Source organism: Plasmodium coatneyi, chromosome 8 (assembly GCF_001680005.1).
Source record: "Plasmodium coatneyi strain Hackeri chromosome 8, complete sequence".
Classification (NCBI taxonomy): Eukaryota; Apicomplexa; class Aconoidasida; order Haemosporida; family Plasmodiidae; genus Plasmodium; species Plasmodium coatneyi.
In genome coordinates this window covers 799,481-813,766 of record NC_033563.1, presented here as the reverse complement: position 1 = coordinate 813,766, position 14,286 = coordinate 799,481, and the positions used below count along the sequence as shown (strand labels likewise).

General features: G+C 44.8%; 6 protein-coding genes across 6 annotated transcripts; 3 read left to right on the top strand and 3 right to left on the bottom strand.

Moving 5' to 3' along the window:
- Positions 1–8: 8 nt before the first annotated feature.
- Positions 9–2,399, top strand: PCOAH_00020950 (Uncharacterized protein; the record flags this gene model as incomplete). The annotated part of the gene is made up of 1 exon (XM_020058902.1): positions 9–2,399. One exon carries the CDS (start codon positions 9–11, stop codon positions 2,397–2,399), a length of 2,391 nt encoding a protein of 796 aa, XP_019914305.1.
- Positions 2,400–2,530: 131 nt separating this feature from the next.
- PCOAH_00020940 (Uncharacterized protein) lies at positions 2,531–3,163 on the bottom strand (the record flags this gene model as incomplete). The annotated part of the gene is made up of 1 exon (XM_020058901.1): positions 2,531–3,163. One exon carries the CDS (start codon positions 3,161–3,163, stop codon positions 2,531–2,533), a length of 633 nt encoding a protein of 210 aa, XP_019914424.1.
- Positions 3,164–5,036: 1,873 nt separating this feature from the next.
- On the top strand, positions 5,037–5,984 carry PCOAH_00020930 (Uncharacterized protein; the record flags this gene model as incomplete). The annotated part of the gene is made up of 1 exon (XM_020058900.1): positions 5,037–5,984. The coding sequence occupies one exon, from the start codon at positions 5,037–5,039 to the stop codon at positions 5,982–5,984; it is 948 nt and encodes a 315-aa protein (XP_019914585.1).
- Positions 5,985–6,249: 265 nt separating this feature from the next.
- On the bottom strand, positions 6,250–7,247 carry PCOAH_00020920 (Uncharacterized protein; the record flags this gene model as incomplete). The annotated part of the gene is made up of 2 exons (XM_020058899.1): positions 6,250–6,768; positions 6,912–7,247. 2 exons carry the CDS (start codon positions 7,245–7,247, stop codon positions 6,250–6,252), a joined length of 855 nt encoding a protein of 284 aa, XP_019914694.1.
- A 2,034-nt stretch (positions 7,248–9,281) lies between these two features.
- PCOAH_00020910 (Uncharacterized protein) lies at positions 9,282–10,289 on the top strand (the record flags this gene model as incomplete). Its single annotated transcript, XM_020058898.1, has 1 exon — positions 9,282–10,289. The coding sequence occupies one exon, from the start codon at positions 9,282–9,284 to the stop codon at positions 10,287–10,289; it is 1,008 nt and encodes a 335-aa protein (XP_019914356.1).
- Positions 10,290–10,327: 38 nt separating this feature from the next.
- On the bottom strand, positions 10,328–13,597 carry PCOAH_00020900 (Uncharacterized protein; the record flags this gene model as incomplete). Its single annotated transcript, XM_020058897.1, has 2 exons — positions 10,328–10,410; positions 10,600–13,597. 2 exons carry the CDS (start codon positions 13,595–13,597, stop codon positions 10,328–10,330), a joined length of 3,081 nt encoding a protein of 1,026 aa, XP_019914471.1.
- Between the last annotated feature and the right edge of the window lie 689 nt (positions 13,598–14,286).

Genomic DNA, 14,286 nt, shown 5'->3' with positions numbered 1-14,286 from the left:
TAAACCAAATGGGAAGTGCTAAATATGAGGACCTTCCAAACTTGTTGTGCTCCTTGTCGGCCGCCACGTTGGAGCATTTTTTTCTTCTGCACACAAACCCCAATCGCAAGAAGTTGAAAAGTCCAAGTGAACGGTTCGAAAATATCTTTATCGAACATTGGAATGATGAAGAGGGTGCAAAAGATGTTTTTTCCAGAACGAGGAGGGATATAAGGAAGCGTTTACAGCGGTACATGCGCTCCTTCCGCAGTGCCCTCAGTCATCCCGCTGTTCCTATGAGGTGTGCAACCACCCATCGTGATGACAACAGCGCAACTGATCTGTTGGACAAGTATGTAACCACGGAAAATGCGAGCAGGGGAAATGCCCTCCATACGTGCAGAGTGAAGAAGTCAATAAAATTAAGGATCATTGCAAAGCGGGGGAAGAAGCCAGGTGGTGGGAGACAACTGCGTATGGAACGACGCGATAGAACACGCCTTGGTAGGAGAGAGGCAAATCCGAAGGAAGAGGAAGAAGACTCATCCGACTGGAGTACTGACGTTACTTCGTTCCCTCTCTCCGATGACACAACTGCGTCTTCTCACCGTGGTGACAGGGCATGGAACAAGGTGCCTTCAAAATGGTATCACTTACATTGTGTTGTTAAGAAGGAACAACCAGACGGTGGGGAGGCCCGCACCCCATTCAGCCTAACCACGAATGTGCCACTCGACGAGGTTAACATTTCCGAGGAGCGAAGAAACATGGCAACGTTCCGCATAGATTACGAGGATGATGGGGAGGAGCTATCCAGTGCGGTGCAGTTGGGAAGGAGATCCCACTACGGGCATGCCTTAACGGGGAAAGTTGCAAAGTGGACCAAATGGGTGCAGCCCCGAGGTAGTGAGAATGGAAGCTACCTAGGAAGTAAAGACAACCCGTGGGATTCTCCCCAGGATAATGCGACAGAGAGTTCTCTTCTCCCTCTGCTCGGTTCAGCCAAAATTGACCTTAAAAGCGTCAACTATTTCTTGTACAAAAATTTGTACAGTCCAATTAAGGAGCACTACGATAACGTCAATAGGATCCTCGTGTGGTCCTTTTTGTTCAAGCATAATTTGCTAGCGTTTGTTTGTCTGTTGAAGTGCGCCATGTTTTTCGAAACGGAGGGGAAGCACAGAGTTTTCTCATCCCTCTTGGGTAGCAAGAAGGGCAAGTCGGACGGTCCGAACAGTGGCATCTTCAGTAGCAACAATTATGATGGTGATCCCTCCTACGATAGGCACGACGGTATAGATGCATCTACCGCAGTAACGACGCAATCCACGGGAAGACGTACAAAACTGCTTCACCACCGAGTAGACAGCTATTGCTACACCGAAACAGATGTATGCACCAAGTTTGCGCACATCCATGTGTACATAGAAATTCCTCACCCGTTAAATTTTTTTTTCGACGAAAGTGTTGTGAGGTGCTATACCAGTGTGTATAGATTAACAGGTCTTCTGTACTTTACGCGTCAAAGTTTGAACGGTATTTTTGGGAGTTTTAGGCGTTTTTCCAAGCCGCTGGTTTATCAGTACAGAAGGAAAGACACTGATTCAGGGGAAGGGAAGATAAGGAAGGGGGATGGGCACTTCCGCTCAAGCGACTTTAAGTTCATGGATGTGATTAACAGTATTGCACGGGGGAATGCCTCCAGTGGGGATAGTGATGAGGAGCAGCTCAATGGCACCCCTGTTAGGAACTGCCTGCTCTCAAGAAACACCTGCAACGCACACTTAACGGGGGAACGTTTCCTCAGCATCGGATTTGATGTGCATTTTACGCGCCATCCAAGTTTGCATAAATTCGTCAGCCACGTAAGAATTTTGAGTGAGTTATTGAAAGACCTAAATCAGATAAGAGCAGAAATGGACTTCCTTCTTGGCAGCATTTACGACTACATCGTCAACACGCATATCGTTCGGAGCTACTTTCTTTTTTTTAATAATGTGCTGAAGATAGGAAGGTTTTCTACTTTGATTGAATTCCACAAAAGGCTAGCTGAGCAGCTGTATCATTTCTCCTTCTTGTCTTCTGAATTTGCTTCTCTAAGCAGAATTATTTGTAACATTGTTAACCTGGTGCATGTGTTTAAGCGTATTATGGATTCCTTAACGTGGGTCGATGTGGAGGCGAATGAACCCGTGAACTTTTTGCAGACCTTCCAAGAGCACACCAAGCAGTTGGAACGGAACATCATTCTACTCACTTGTGAAGAGGTCCAAGAGTTTATCCGATCCTTCTATGCCAACAGGAACGAGTTAATTCTGCACGTGCGGGAGTTTAGGAGCGGGCCCCTGGAGTGCATCTACACCAGGTTTTTCTTCAACGGGTTCTACGCGCGCATGGTTGGGGAGGACCACGATGACTAGCCATTCGGTAACTAGGCGGTCGAACTGGCAAAAGGGGTCTCACCTTCAGGAAGGACATGACAAGAGAGCAAAGCACTGCCAATTAGTTGCCATTGCTATGTGCATATATACAATTTCCCCTTGGGGAAGCCTCAGTCCGGCTTGTGATACAACACGGGCACCTCCCTCAGCGTCGGATTGTCTTCGATGTCGTACTTTGCCAGAAACTGTGGCCGCAGCGGTGGCTTCCTAAACTGCGTTTGTTTAGTCGGGGGGAAGCTGACCACGTGTTTCATTCGAAGGTAAACGAGACTTCTATTCTCCTCCATCGATCTGACATGCTCGGTTCTGTATCTATATAAATCTTCCTCCCTGAGTTCATCTAACTCTTCGGGAAGTACATTCACGATGAGGACGTTTTGCGTAACATGGAATGTGTACTTTACTCTTCCATTCGTGAGGGCTACTAAACTTGTGTTTTTTGTAACCTTAACGTGTTCCCCAGGGTAGTATTTAAAATTCCGTCTCCGTGTCTTTTTTTCTAAACTGAAAGCAATGATTTTTCTTTGCTTCACCAAAAGTTGTCCTGTTTTTACGTATTCAGCACTTAACCGTTTTATTCCTATTTTTGCCTTTTGGCCTTGTCCATTAGGAGAGCTCCTACTTTTCCTTCTGTAGGAACTTGTCTTCACCATTTTAAAACGCTTAAATATGAGTAGCGAGTTTGTAATGTCTGTGTGTTGTTCCCCTTTGTTGATGTTATGGCGAACCCTGTTGGGGACCATCCCGAGGGGGGGAAACAGGTACGGGTGGACATTCACACAACACTTGGTGAGGGTAGTACATATTGTTTTTTTTTGTACTGACAGGTTCATTCTGCTTGGTTGGTTTTCTCTATGGGGGAGGCTCACTGCGGTGGTTTGAAAACCCCTCGAGGTTATTGTCCCTCTGGGGAGTCCCCCATTTTGTGCGTAAGAAATGAAGAATCCATTCTTCCAATACGGGGGGGTTAAAAAATGGAACCTGCGTAGAGGCATCATCTTGTTTTTTTTCCCTTTTTTGGGGGAGTGTCCGGTTTCCTTCGCGGTTACCTCTGCTGCGTCTGTTCATAAGAAGGGGTGAGGACCCTCCTGTGCTTCTTCCCCTTCACTTGGCCTTGCTTCACCCTCACACAACTTACTTATGATGTATCCTTTGGGCCTCGACATAGCACGCACCTTCGCCATGCAGAGGAAAACCGAGGTTGGAAAATGATCAGTGAAATTGTAAGGTAAATACTGACGCAGAACGTGACGCAGAACTGTTTGGTTTTTTTATTTATTAATCGGGCGAGCTGCCACGCTGTAGCGATATTTCACTTTTGCAAAAGGGGGAAAATGAATGTATCCTCCTTTCCCTTCTTTGCAGAGAAACCTTTTCATGTAGGAGCAAAGCGCATTTTTTCCACGTAGATTGAAGTGCCGTGTTTTGGGCATTCTCCCCAACCGTGCACACACCCGAGAAGTATCCTCCCTCGAAGGTGCTGGAATTTACCACTTTGTGTAGACGACTGTGCGGAAAAGAAGCGCAACGAAATAGAACTTTTTAGTAAGTGGTCTCAATGCCCAACGTCACAAGGTGAAAAAAAAAAAAAAAAAAAAAAAAATTTGGAGAATTCCCAACGTAACGCAGAGTCCTCACAAACCCATTTGGGCAATCACCCTTATGAAGATTTCCCCACTCCGCTAAAGTGCATGCGCGCTTGCGTGAATACGTTTCGACAACGCGCCCGTGAAGGCCGCCCCGTCGAGGGAACCATCCCACCTTGGGCTTAACGTCCGTTCGGTTACCGGGCCGCTTTTTCACCCCCCTCCCCTAACCTTTTCCCCTGCCTATATCAATCCGTGATGAAGCATTAATTAGAAGCGGTCTTCCCATCCAACGAAGTCGTTCCCCTGTCGTGGTTTTCACGTCGCATATCGCGCATGTGGGTTATGACACTACTCGCGTTGTTTACTCTGTTCAGTTGGCTTATCTGCCAGTCTGTTAAATATACGGTTAATTTTGCGCCTAATTTTACGACCAATTTTACGGCTAATTTTGAGGCTAATTTTTTTCTGCGGCTTGCTCTACACCACTCCGCGTTTCCTTCCCTTTTTTCCCCCCGATCAGAAAAAGGGAATTTCTTCACCCCAAGGGAAATGTGCATGACAGAATTGGGTCAGTCGCGTTAGTCGACTCAGTCCCGTCAGTCAAGTTTCCCGCGGGCTGGTTCCCACAACCCCCCTCTTACTGCTGCGTGGTTGTTCCGCGTGCGTTCGTTCTTGTTCGTTCTACCTGACCACCCCTCCCAGAGTGGCCCACGTGTGCAGATAATTTACCCATGTTTTGTAATCATTTTTTTTTTTCGTTTTTTTTTTTTTTTTTTAAATACCTTTTGGAATTTATAAGTTTAGTTTTTTTACTTATTTGGGAGTCTGTTTAGCAGGCTCTTCGTTCTTCACCTGTTCGCCTTATTCCTATATAATTTGTGTTTCTTTTTCTGTTCTTTTTTTTTTTTTTTTTTTTTTTTTCTGTGCAGCCTTGGCTATTTCTACACAGTTCATGTTGATAACGGCTGGTGTGCACGCCCCCCCTTCCCCCACCATCCAGCAGTAGTCGCTTGCAACCGAATCCCTAATGCACGACTATTTTTTGAGGACCAAATTTAATCTTCTGAACAGCGGACTTTTCAACAGCCTCTACAGAAATGGTTCCAAGTATAGAAGTGATGAAGGGGGAAAGAACCCGGACGTGGGGAGACCTTCTTCGAATTCGTTTAGCACCGACACACACCTTCCCGATAGGAGGAAGAAAGAACTGAATGATCAGCTGATTTACTCGTACTACAACAACTTTGCGAATGAGAGAACTGCACGGGCGCAGCAAGATCGTAGTGGGCAACAAGAAAGAAGCGGTAAACACGGTGGAGGTGGAAAACACGACTCCAGCGGAAGTGACCGCTCCAGAAGCGATCGCGGGAAAGGTGAGCACCCCGACCTGAACGCTCTGTACGACGACGCTGGTGGGAACTTCACCAAAGGCAACTGCAACATGCACCTGAACGGGCGCGGAAAGGCCTTCCTGGACTACCGGCCGTATGGCCACAAGGACAAGGAAATGCTCTGCGCGGAAAACACCAACCAAGTGATCAAGGAAGAAACCTTTTTTTACGAAGAATTTAAAAAGCTAAAAAACGACGTTATAGCACTACAAATTATGAACGTGAACCTCCAAAAACAAGTATTAGCTAACCACACCATGATGGGGCCTTCCAAGGTGATTCCACAACACATCATAATTAACAACAAAACGGAAGTGGCCTCCAATGCAATCAGCCAAATTCAGGACAACAAGAAAAAAAACAACGGGTTTCTATACATGCTACTGAAGAAGCTGCTGAGCAGTAGGCTGACGCAAATGGTTTTCGTGTCGTCTTTTTTCATTTCCATATATTTGTTTAACAAGCACTGGCAGCGCGCCCTGAAGGTGTCTCAACTAGAGAGGCGCATCAACTCCAATTTCATCCTCAGGAGCGTGCGTATGTTTGAGGAGACCCTGGGCGTACGCAAGTTCAGCTACCAGTAGTGCCGCGGAGTGTGGTTACATGGCAACCACTTCCATAACCACCTCCCTACCCATGTGTGTAAAATAAATCGCCCAATTTGTGTTTCCCACTTTGCGCGAAAGTTATTTACAATTGCAACGTCCATATGGCGTCAAGCTAGCCAAAAATGTAGTGAAAAAAAAAAAAAAAAAAAAAAATAGCTAGCTGCATGAACAGTTCAGGAGAATCATATAGCTGTAAAAAAAAAAGCGCAACGGTGTGCAAAAAAGAGGCAGCATGGCTACCTCATTTTTGTTGATATAAACACCGACCGTGCGAAAAAGAACGTGTGTATGCACTGAATAGTTCGCCAAAGAAGAGAGTGATTTCTTCCGTAGACATGCGTTCGTTGAATGTTTTAAGAAACTCTTCAACTAAATCGTCTACTTTGTGAAGACCATTTAGATTTGTGTACGCTTCAACAAATTTCGCATAAAATGATGTATCAGAGACATACACTTGAAAGGGGGAAATAAAGGATTGGTAAAATTTAGCCATGCATTTTGAGATATCATCAAAATCGTGGAATGAAATGTGTGGTTTTTTTAACTCTTGTAAAATTAATTTAAAGTCCTCCACATATAGGGATAAATAATTTGCCCTCAGCTCATCTTCCGTTGCTGTTCTGCAGGACTTTACTATTTTTTTGAATTCAACGTTTGCGTCGTATAGGTATGAAAAGTGTTCATCCAGGGATGTGCAGAATTCGTTGTAGCTTAGGACTTCCTCGAGGATACTCGTTGCGGCCCTCATCGTGTGTTGGATCTGCGGGGGGGGCAAAACGGTCAGGTAATGATGGGGGGTGATCACAAGGGGTGCAACTCCTACCATGAAGGTATACTATGTGCGAACATCTCAGCCGATTATATTCCCCCGGCGAGTAGCCCCCAACCTCGGTCCGCACTTACCGAATCGGAGACACACCTACTGATGATATTTCTAATGTTGGTGATGTTATTTAATTTTTCAGTTTTCAATTTTTTCATCATCTCATGGTGAATGTAACCCAATTCTGCGTTAGATATTTTCCTCTTAACTCTATCGTATGGAGAAAGGGGGGGGTTAACTTCCAGGGCGTTTAAGGAAGCCTCCAAAAAGCTGTAGGCATCTTTTGTCCTGGAGAGCTGGAGTTCTTTTTCTTCTTCTGCGTCATTTTCCATTCCGATGGAGGATCCACTGATTCGTAGCAGCAATGCAAGCGTTGCAAGGAGGAGGAGCAGACTGACGACTCTCCCCTTTGCCATTTTGTAGTGAGTGGGCAGGAGGACAGGTATTGAAAGAGTTCGTGCAGAAACATGCAAACACGTAAATGCACACGTTGGACGTATAAACAACTGAAATGGTAACAAAAAAAAAGAACAGAACAGAAATATTTCAAATATGATATGATCAAACGAAACCTCTTTACAGAAAGGGAAAATAAAAAATTAAAGCTACATGAGCGTGTCTACGGAGTCAACGTGACGTGGTTGCCACTTCAGGTCGACGCACTTTGTAACATATAGCTTTCCTGCGTTGGGTCTATACACCCTTCACCCCCTTTTGTGGACATCTCCTTTAGCAAGTCATTTGGGTTACTGGAGGTTAAGCACGTAAACCCATACCTGTGCACATAATAATATGCCCATATAATCTACTCAAGCACGAAAATGCAAAGTGGAGGGAGGAACAAAAAAAAGAAACGAATGAATGAACAGCGTTGCCGCAAATGTGGCTAACCAATCTTACGAACAAGCTTTTTTTAACAAACCTTTTTTTAACATCTTTTGTCCTTCAAAAAATTAGACGCATCTGCAGGGAGGGAAAATTCTGTGGAAGGAGGTGCCACTATCATTTGGTGGAAAAAAAAAAAAAAAAAAAAAGGAACAAGTCGAACGACGAGGAAGCGAAAAAATAGCAAAATGTGATGTGCTTGCTTTTCCATGTTGTGTAAAGGAGAAGGATCATTTTGTTCTGTTGTCTGGTGAACTATTTTTTTTTTTCCCTTAGCATGCATGCATTGGAAGAGGGTGTACACCTGTGTGCTTTTTTACCTACTCGTGAGCATATGCACGCGGGGGGCACTGTGTGCTCTTGTCTTATGTCGAATGTGAAAAACGTGCACACGTAACTATGAGTTTATAATCTCTTCTATGTTTGGGTTGGAAGGCTCGTGCAGGGGAACCGCTCTCAGGAAGGACATCCTTCCTTGGGGTTGCGTGTGTGGGGTTAATCACACTTTCTGCCAAATGACTCCCTTTTCCCGTCCTCCCACCAATGTGGAAGCAACACGACTGAAACCTTTCGCTGTACCACCACAAAAGAAAAGTCTTCTCCATGGGCGTTAAATCCGTCAGGAATGGCACACTATAGATACGTAAAACCGTCCATCCATACGTGCGCCAGTTCACCCCTAACGGTACTACTTTCGCATATTCCCCCTTGGGAGGACTCAACGTGTGGGGTGGCCCAACTTTGCAACAATTTCTAAACAAAAGCAAAACGGGGCTGTGTCGCCATTTTGACACAGTCCTCCAATTGAGACGATCCATAAATTGCGTGATGGTTTTATCGAACTCATTTTTGCGAAGCGGATGGGTATATATAACAACATTATACAGGACACGTTGCGCTAAAGGGGCTGAAAAATTGCATGCATGTATTTTTTTTTCTTTTCGCTTCACGGTCGTCTCCTCACTGGTCATTTGGAAAGTGCTTTACTTTGGGTTGGGAGAAAAAATAATAACCGGTTGGAATTATTACCTTGATTTTTTTTTTTTTTTTCCCACAATCGCGCAGCAGCAAAGAGAGGAAACCAACCTCTATCAAGCTACTTCCCCCCGTGCCTGTCACATCTACTGGAAAAAGCAGAAAAGAGGAACCTCCCCCCGATTTGTTTAATGTTGCTTTTCCACGCATGACAAGTAACAGCGCACGAGAAAAGTGGTAATTTTTTTTTTTTTTTTTTTTTTTTTTGCGCCTGTAAATTTTTTCCCCCCCAAAAGAAGGAGCACCCTCTAACCGCGGTAAACGCGTAAATACAACTCTCACGAACAAGGCATGTTCCCAATCGGAACGGGGTCACTTTGTAGAGGACACAAGATGCAGTGTTGTTGCCGATGAGGAAGCAAATTTGGTCTTGCTTATTTACCTATGTTGTAGAGCTCCCCTGTGGAAGCTTCCCCCCAAAGTGAAAACTTTACTTGTTCTTCTCCCGCCCCAGTGCGGCTATCGCGACGGTGCGACAGTCGCCACTGTTACCACCGCTAACGCGGCTAAACCCGCCTGCTCCCCGAAGCATGAGCTCCTTCGCGAACAATGCCGGGAACTACCGAAACAGGACGCTGGGGGCGTCGGCCAAATGTCAGAACATAGGCCACAAGGTGAACTCGGTGGAGAACGGGCCCTCCGTTTTCTGCACGCTCTGCGCTCTACCGTATAATGCGAAAATTAGACTGAACCCCTGTTTCCATGTAATCTGTAGCAAGTGTTACGACCTCTGTGCACAGCAGCAAACCTGTCTCCTATGCAATGTAGAAATAAACGACGTGGAGTTTCTTTTCATTGGAGAAAATATCTTTGTCTGTCCTTATGGGGACTGCAAAAAGGGCTTCCTCAATTTAAAGTGCTTCCATTACCACATGCATTTCAAGCACCAGTTTTTAAACTCAGCCAATTGTTACGCTGAAGAGAAAAGCAGCAGTGGCATCCCAGATCATCAGAACGCAAGGGGAGATGCTTTCTCCCTTCCAAGCAATGAGCCTTTTCCCACCTCCTTTTTCCCAAACAGCGACGAATTAAATGGTTATACCGCCACCCATGCAGACGATCAGGAGTTTACCTATGACGCTGGAAAGAATGACCAAAGTGGAAGTTCTACCAGCATAAGCATGAATCATACCACCAGTGTGAATGCCTCACGTGGAGGTGCCCTCCCCCCGGCAAAGGATACTCCCTTCAACGTGTGCAGTAACCCAATTAGCAATTTCCCAATGGAGAGCAAAAACTTAAGTTTACAAAGTATGGCTCTTGGTGGAGGTGCCCAGAGTATGACCATGAGCATGAGCGCGAGCACGAATGAGAAGAATGCCTCTGGAGGAAACTTCCCTACCCCCATGATGCAGTTCACAGGCAAGTGGGATTATAGCAACGTGCCCTTCAAGTCAGATTTTAATACGTTTAATGTGCCTCCAAGTAATGATCCCCCGAGCAACAACAACAACAACAACAACAACGCACTTGGGTCCAATGGGAAGGAGAACAAGGAGGAGGACGACGACTACGACAATCTGGAGGACCTCATGTGATTGTCGTTACGCAACAGAAGCGGCACACCTTTGGTAGGTCAACTCGAAAAGATGTACCTGCTCTTGTCTTGACAGAACATCGGGACGGACGGTATGATGATGCCTTGGGGCCGGTAGTGGTCTGCAAGAAGGAGGAGGAAAATAGGCGGCAGATGAAAAGGCTGTCCAGTTATAGCTGGGTGGCCAAGCGTTCACTTTTTTGTGTGTTTTTTGTATTTTTTGTATTTTTTTTTTTTTTTTTTTTTTTTCCGTTTGTCGCAAAATACTTCATGTGCAACTGTTTCCCCTTTCGTCCTTTTCGTCTGATTACCCTTGCGGAGGTTGTTCGCCAGAACGGCGAAGGACCCCAGGAAAATCAGCACGATGGCAATTAACTCAATTCGAAGGCTGAAAGAGCAGCCAAACATGGGCAGCATATCAAAAAAGTACTCACGCGTGTTGTATATAACTGCCACGATCAGCATAGAGGAGTTTATATACTTGAGAAAAAAACTCCAAAAGAGGGGGATGTACTTTTCATCGTTCCCCGACATGGCTATATTCATGTTCCTTCTTAGCACCTCCAAGTTTCCTATGTATAGCCAGTAGAGGCATTTTTTAAAAAGGGCTCTATACCTGTAGTGCTGTTGATGCGTTGCGCTGATTCGCTCATCGGCTAAGTTCACCCAGATGCTAGATGTAGATGCTCCTTCCCTGCTCAGCTTAACTGTGACCTCCACGAAGGAAGTAACCACCGCAAGCACGTTCAGTGACAACCCGATGAGGAACACCTGCCACCAAGTGCCCTCCCTCAAGTAAAATACAAAAACCAACGGTAGTACAACAACCCAGGAGAGAAAATTTAAAAGGCACGAAAAAACTCCACACTGAGCCATTTGCAGCTTCATGCCAAATACCCATGACGCATAGATCACTTGGACAGCACAGATAAAAATGAGGAACCCCCTGTAGAGGGAATTTAAAATAATCTCACTAACGATATCGTTGTTCCTTTGGAAGTCTATGACGTGAAAAATTGTTAGGATATATATGACTGTGAAGAGGAGGAAGGTGCCATACTTATTGATCACTAAGTTTTTCATTCGTGTGATTCGTGCTGCTATTACTTTGTGCGGGGCACTCTTCTGCTTGGGGATACTTGTACTAGTGCTACTCTTTGCCGAGCTGCTCTTTCTTGATCTGCCCTCCGCCCCTTCGGTGGAAGCCACACTTGGACCACTCGAATCGGAGAATAAAGCCCGTCTGCTGGCACCCCACGAAGGGGGCTCATCACTATCTGGGTACATGTTATTACTACTACTGTTTCTTCTGTGTGTTGCACTGGTACTGCTTTGCCTTCGCCGTCGATTTGTCACCTTCCCGTGGAGGTCTTCCCCCGCCATATCTGCAACATCCATGTGATCTTCGAAGGAGCTTCCTCCAAAGTTGAAATCGCCTGGATCTCGATCGAAGGATTTGTAGGAAGGCATATCATGTTGGCCTTCCCCCCCGTTGTGCAGGTTGGAAAGTGCAGAATGCTCTTGGAAGTAATCTCCCTTTTCTGGCAGGAAGCTGCTTTTCCCGGACAGGTAGAGGGAGGATTCCTTGTTGTCCTTCCCGGGGTTAACTTTCTTCCCTTTAAAAAAAAAATTCAAAAGAAAGTTTTTTTTTTTCTTCTTCTTATGACTGTTTTTTCTGCCTATGTGGGTTACCCCATTGGGGTTTCTCCTCCCCGTGGATTTATCACTGCACGTGGTGCTCCGTCCCCTTTTGGACACAAAGGAAGACCTATTATTTGAGACGGAGCGGTTGATACGGTCACGCTCGTAACGTTTAACTAGCGATTTGTAGGTGTAAATTTTCCTCTCTCGTTCTTCATTGCTATTTTCTCCCTCACCGTGGGAATGACTTTTTCCCTTTTCCATCAGAATGTTGAATGGACCCAACAACTGCATGAGCACAATAAATATGGTGGAAAACAAAAAGGAGTAGGAACTGAAGAAGAGGCACAGCTTCTGCCACACGGCATACCTATCGTCCATTGTTTGTTCAAAATGGGTGGCCTCATCATAGTAAGAGGCACCACCTGCTGCTCCTCCCTCCTGACCCGGTGCCAACCCGCGTAACAAATTAATGTAGGTGTTGCACTTAATAAAATTGAACTCCTTCATGGTGACAAAATTCTTGTTGCTATTATAGAGGTAGTACTCATGGGCCTCATTCTTCAGGTAAAAATACATGTTCAGAATGTAGAAGGCAAAAGTATACATGGTGATTCTCAGAATATTTGTGTTCGTGTGAAAGTAAGAAGCAAAGGTACTGAGGATAAAAATGGACGAACTTCTAGCTATGGTACCATACAAAAAGATCGTCAATTTTACTATACCAATTTCTTCGAATATTTGGAAGACCTCTTCATACAATTTTATCTCCTGAGGAATGTAGAAGAAGAAGGTGTTCATTATGACGACGGACTTGCTACTTATCCAGTTTACGATAATCACAAAAATGAAAAATTTAAAGACTCGGAAATTTTCCCGTAACAAGATGAAGTAACAGAAGAGGATAAAAATCGTGGCTATTAAAATGATGTATATGTAATTCTCCTTATTTCCAATAAACCATAAATTTTCATAAAAATTGACCATCACATTTTTATTAAAGGATATGCACTGTTTGATCGATTCCAGGTAAATTGTGTCTGGCATTAGAGAACAATCCTCACTTTGTCTTTTCGTTAAGTCGATAAAAACTTTCGTCATTCCGTACTTCTTTTCTCCCTGTTTCATGTGAACAATTCGCAATACGTTTTGTAAAAGCTCCACTGAAAAATTGCATATCTCCTTCGCACAGAAGGTTACTGTTCCGAAGAGGGAAAAGATGGACAACACCCCCATGTGGGATGACAGCATTCTGCACGACTTTACATAATTCCCTTGAGATAGCAACCCCAAACATTGGTGTAAGATAAACAAGGGAAATGCATACACTATGAAGAGAATCGAATACACCACCGTTAATGCTTCTGGGGAGTAAAAAATACTATTATTGTAGTGATTGCATGACTGCCATCCTGAGTTATCACATATGACGACGACACAACAGAGCAGGAAAAATGTCCCACCCCAACCGAGTTGCACACGACCCGTTACCACATTTTTCGTCTCGTGCTCGTTCTCAGCATTGCTGTACTTGTTCTCACTCTTCAGCTTTTCAAAGTAGTCTGTGTCTTTGAACCAACTGTAGCTTTCCTTGAGCAAGTTTTTCTTAAACAGAGCGATGGACTCCTTTTCGATTTGGCTCTTCAGCGACGGGTCCCTGGCTTTCATGGTGTGGATAGCGTGGAGAAAAAAAATGGGGGTCTCCTTATCTGGTCCTGCTCCCTTCTACTTCGCCCCGTGGGGGGGAGAGCCCTTAAAGAGTGCTTCCCTGGATAAGCGGCCCCCTTTCCCCCATAAACAGTCACAGGAAGCATGCACATAAATGTGTACATACATAAATACACCCCCCGCGTATGTGTTTTTTTTTTCGCCTTTCTTCATTCCTATACACTTTTTGCACGTCCTTTTTGTGCCTCTCCCCATTTACGTGGCACCATCGAAATTTTGTCCTACGTGTTCTTCCCTCTTCGGAAGAGTACAAACGGTAGTAGTGCCCATTTTTGCTACCAACAAATTGAGCACACGGAATGACGTCCTTTTTTTCAGCGGTGTGTTCGCCTTTGCAAAATGTAAAAGGGGGAAAAAAAAAAATACCTACACCCATGTGTATGTACAATGACTAGGCTAACCACTCCACGTCGTTGTAAAGAGAAAGCGTGTATTAAATAGACAGTGGCTCCACAGAAAAGGCGATTTTCCCAATTGTTGCATTGATCGTCATCGTCTGAACAGCTGCTGTGTGTAGAAAAAAAAAAAAAAAATGCTTAATTTGCCTGACTGTTCAGGCGATTTTGTTAAATTGTGTAGCTTTTTTTTTTTTTTTTTTTTTTTTTTTGCACACACGAGCTGTCCAGGCG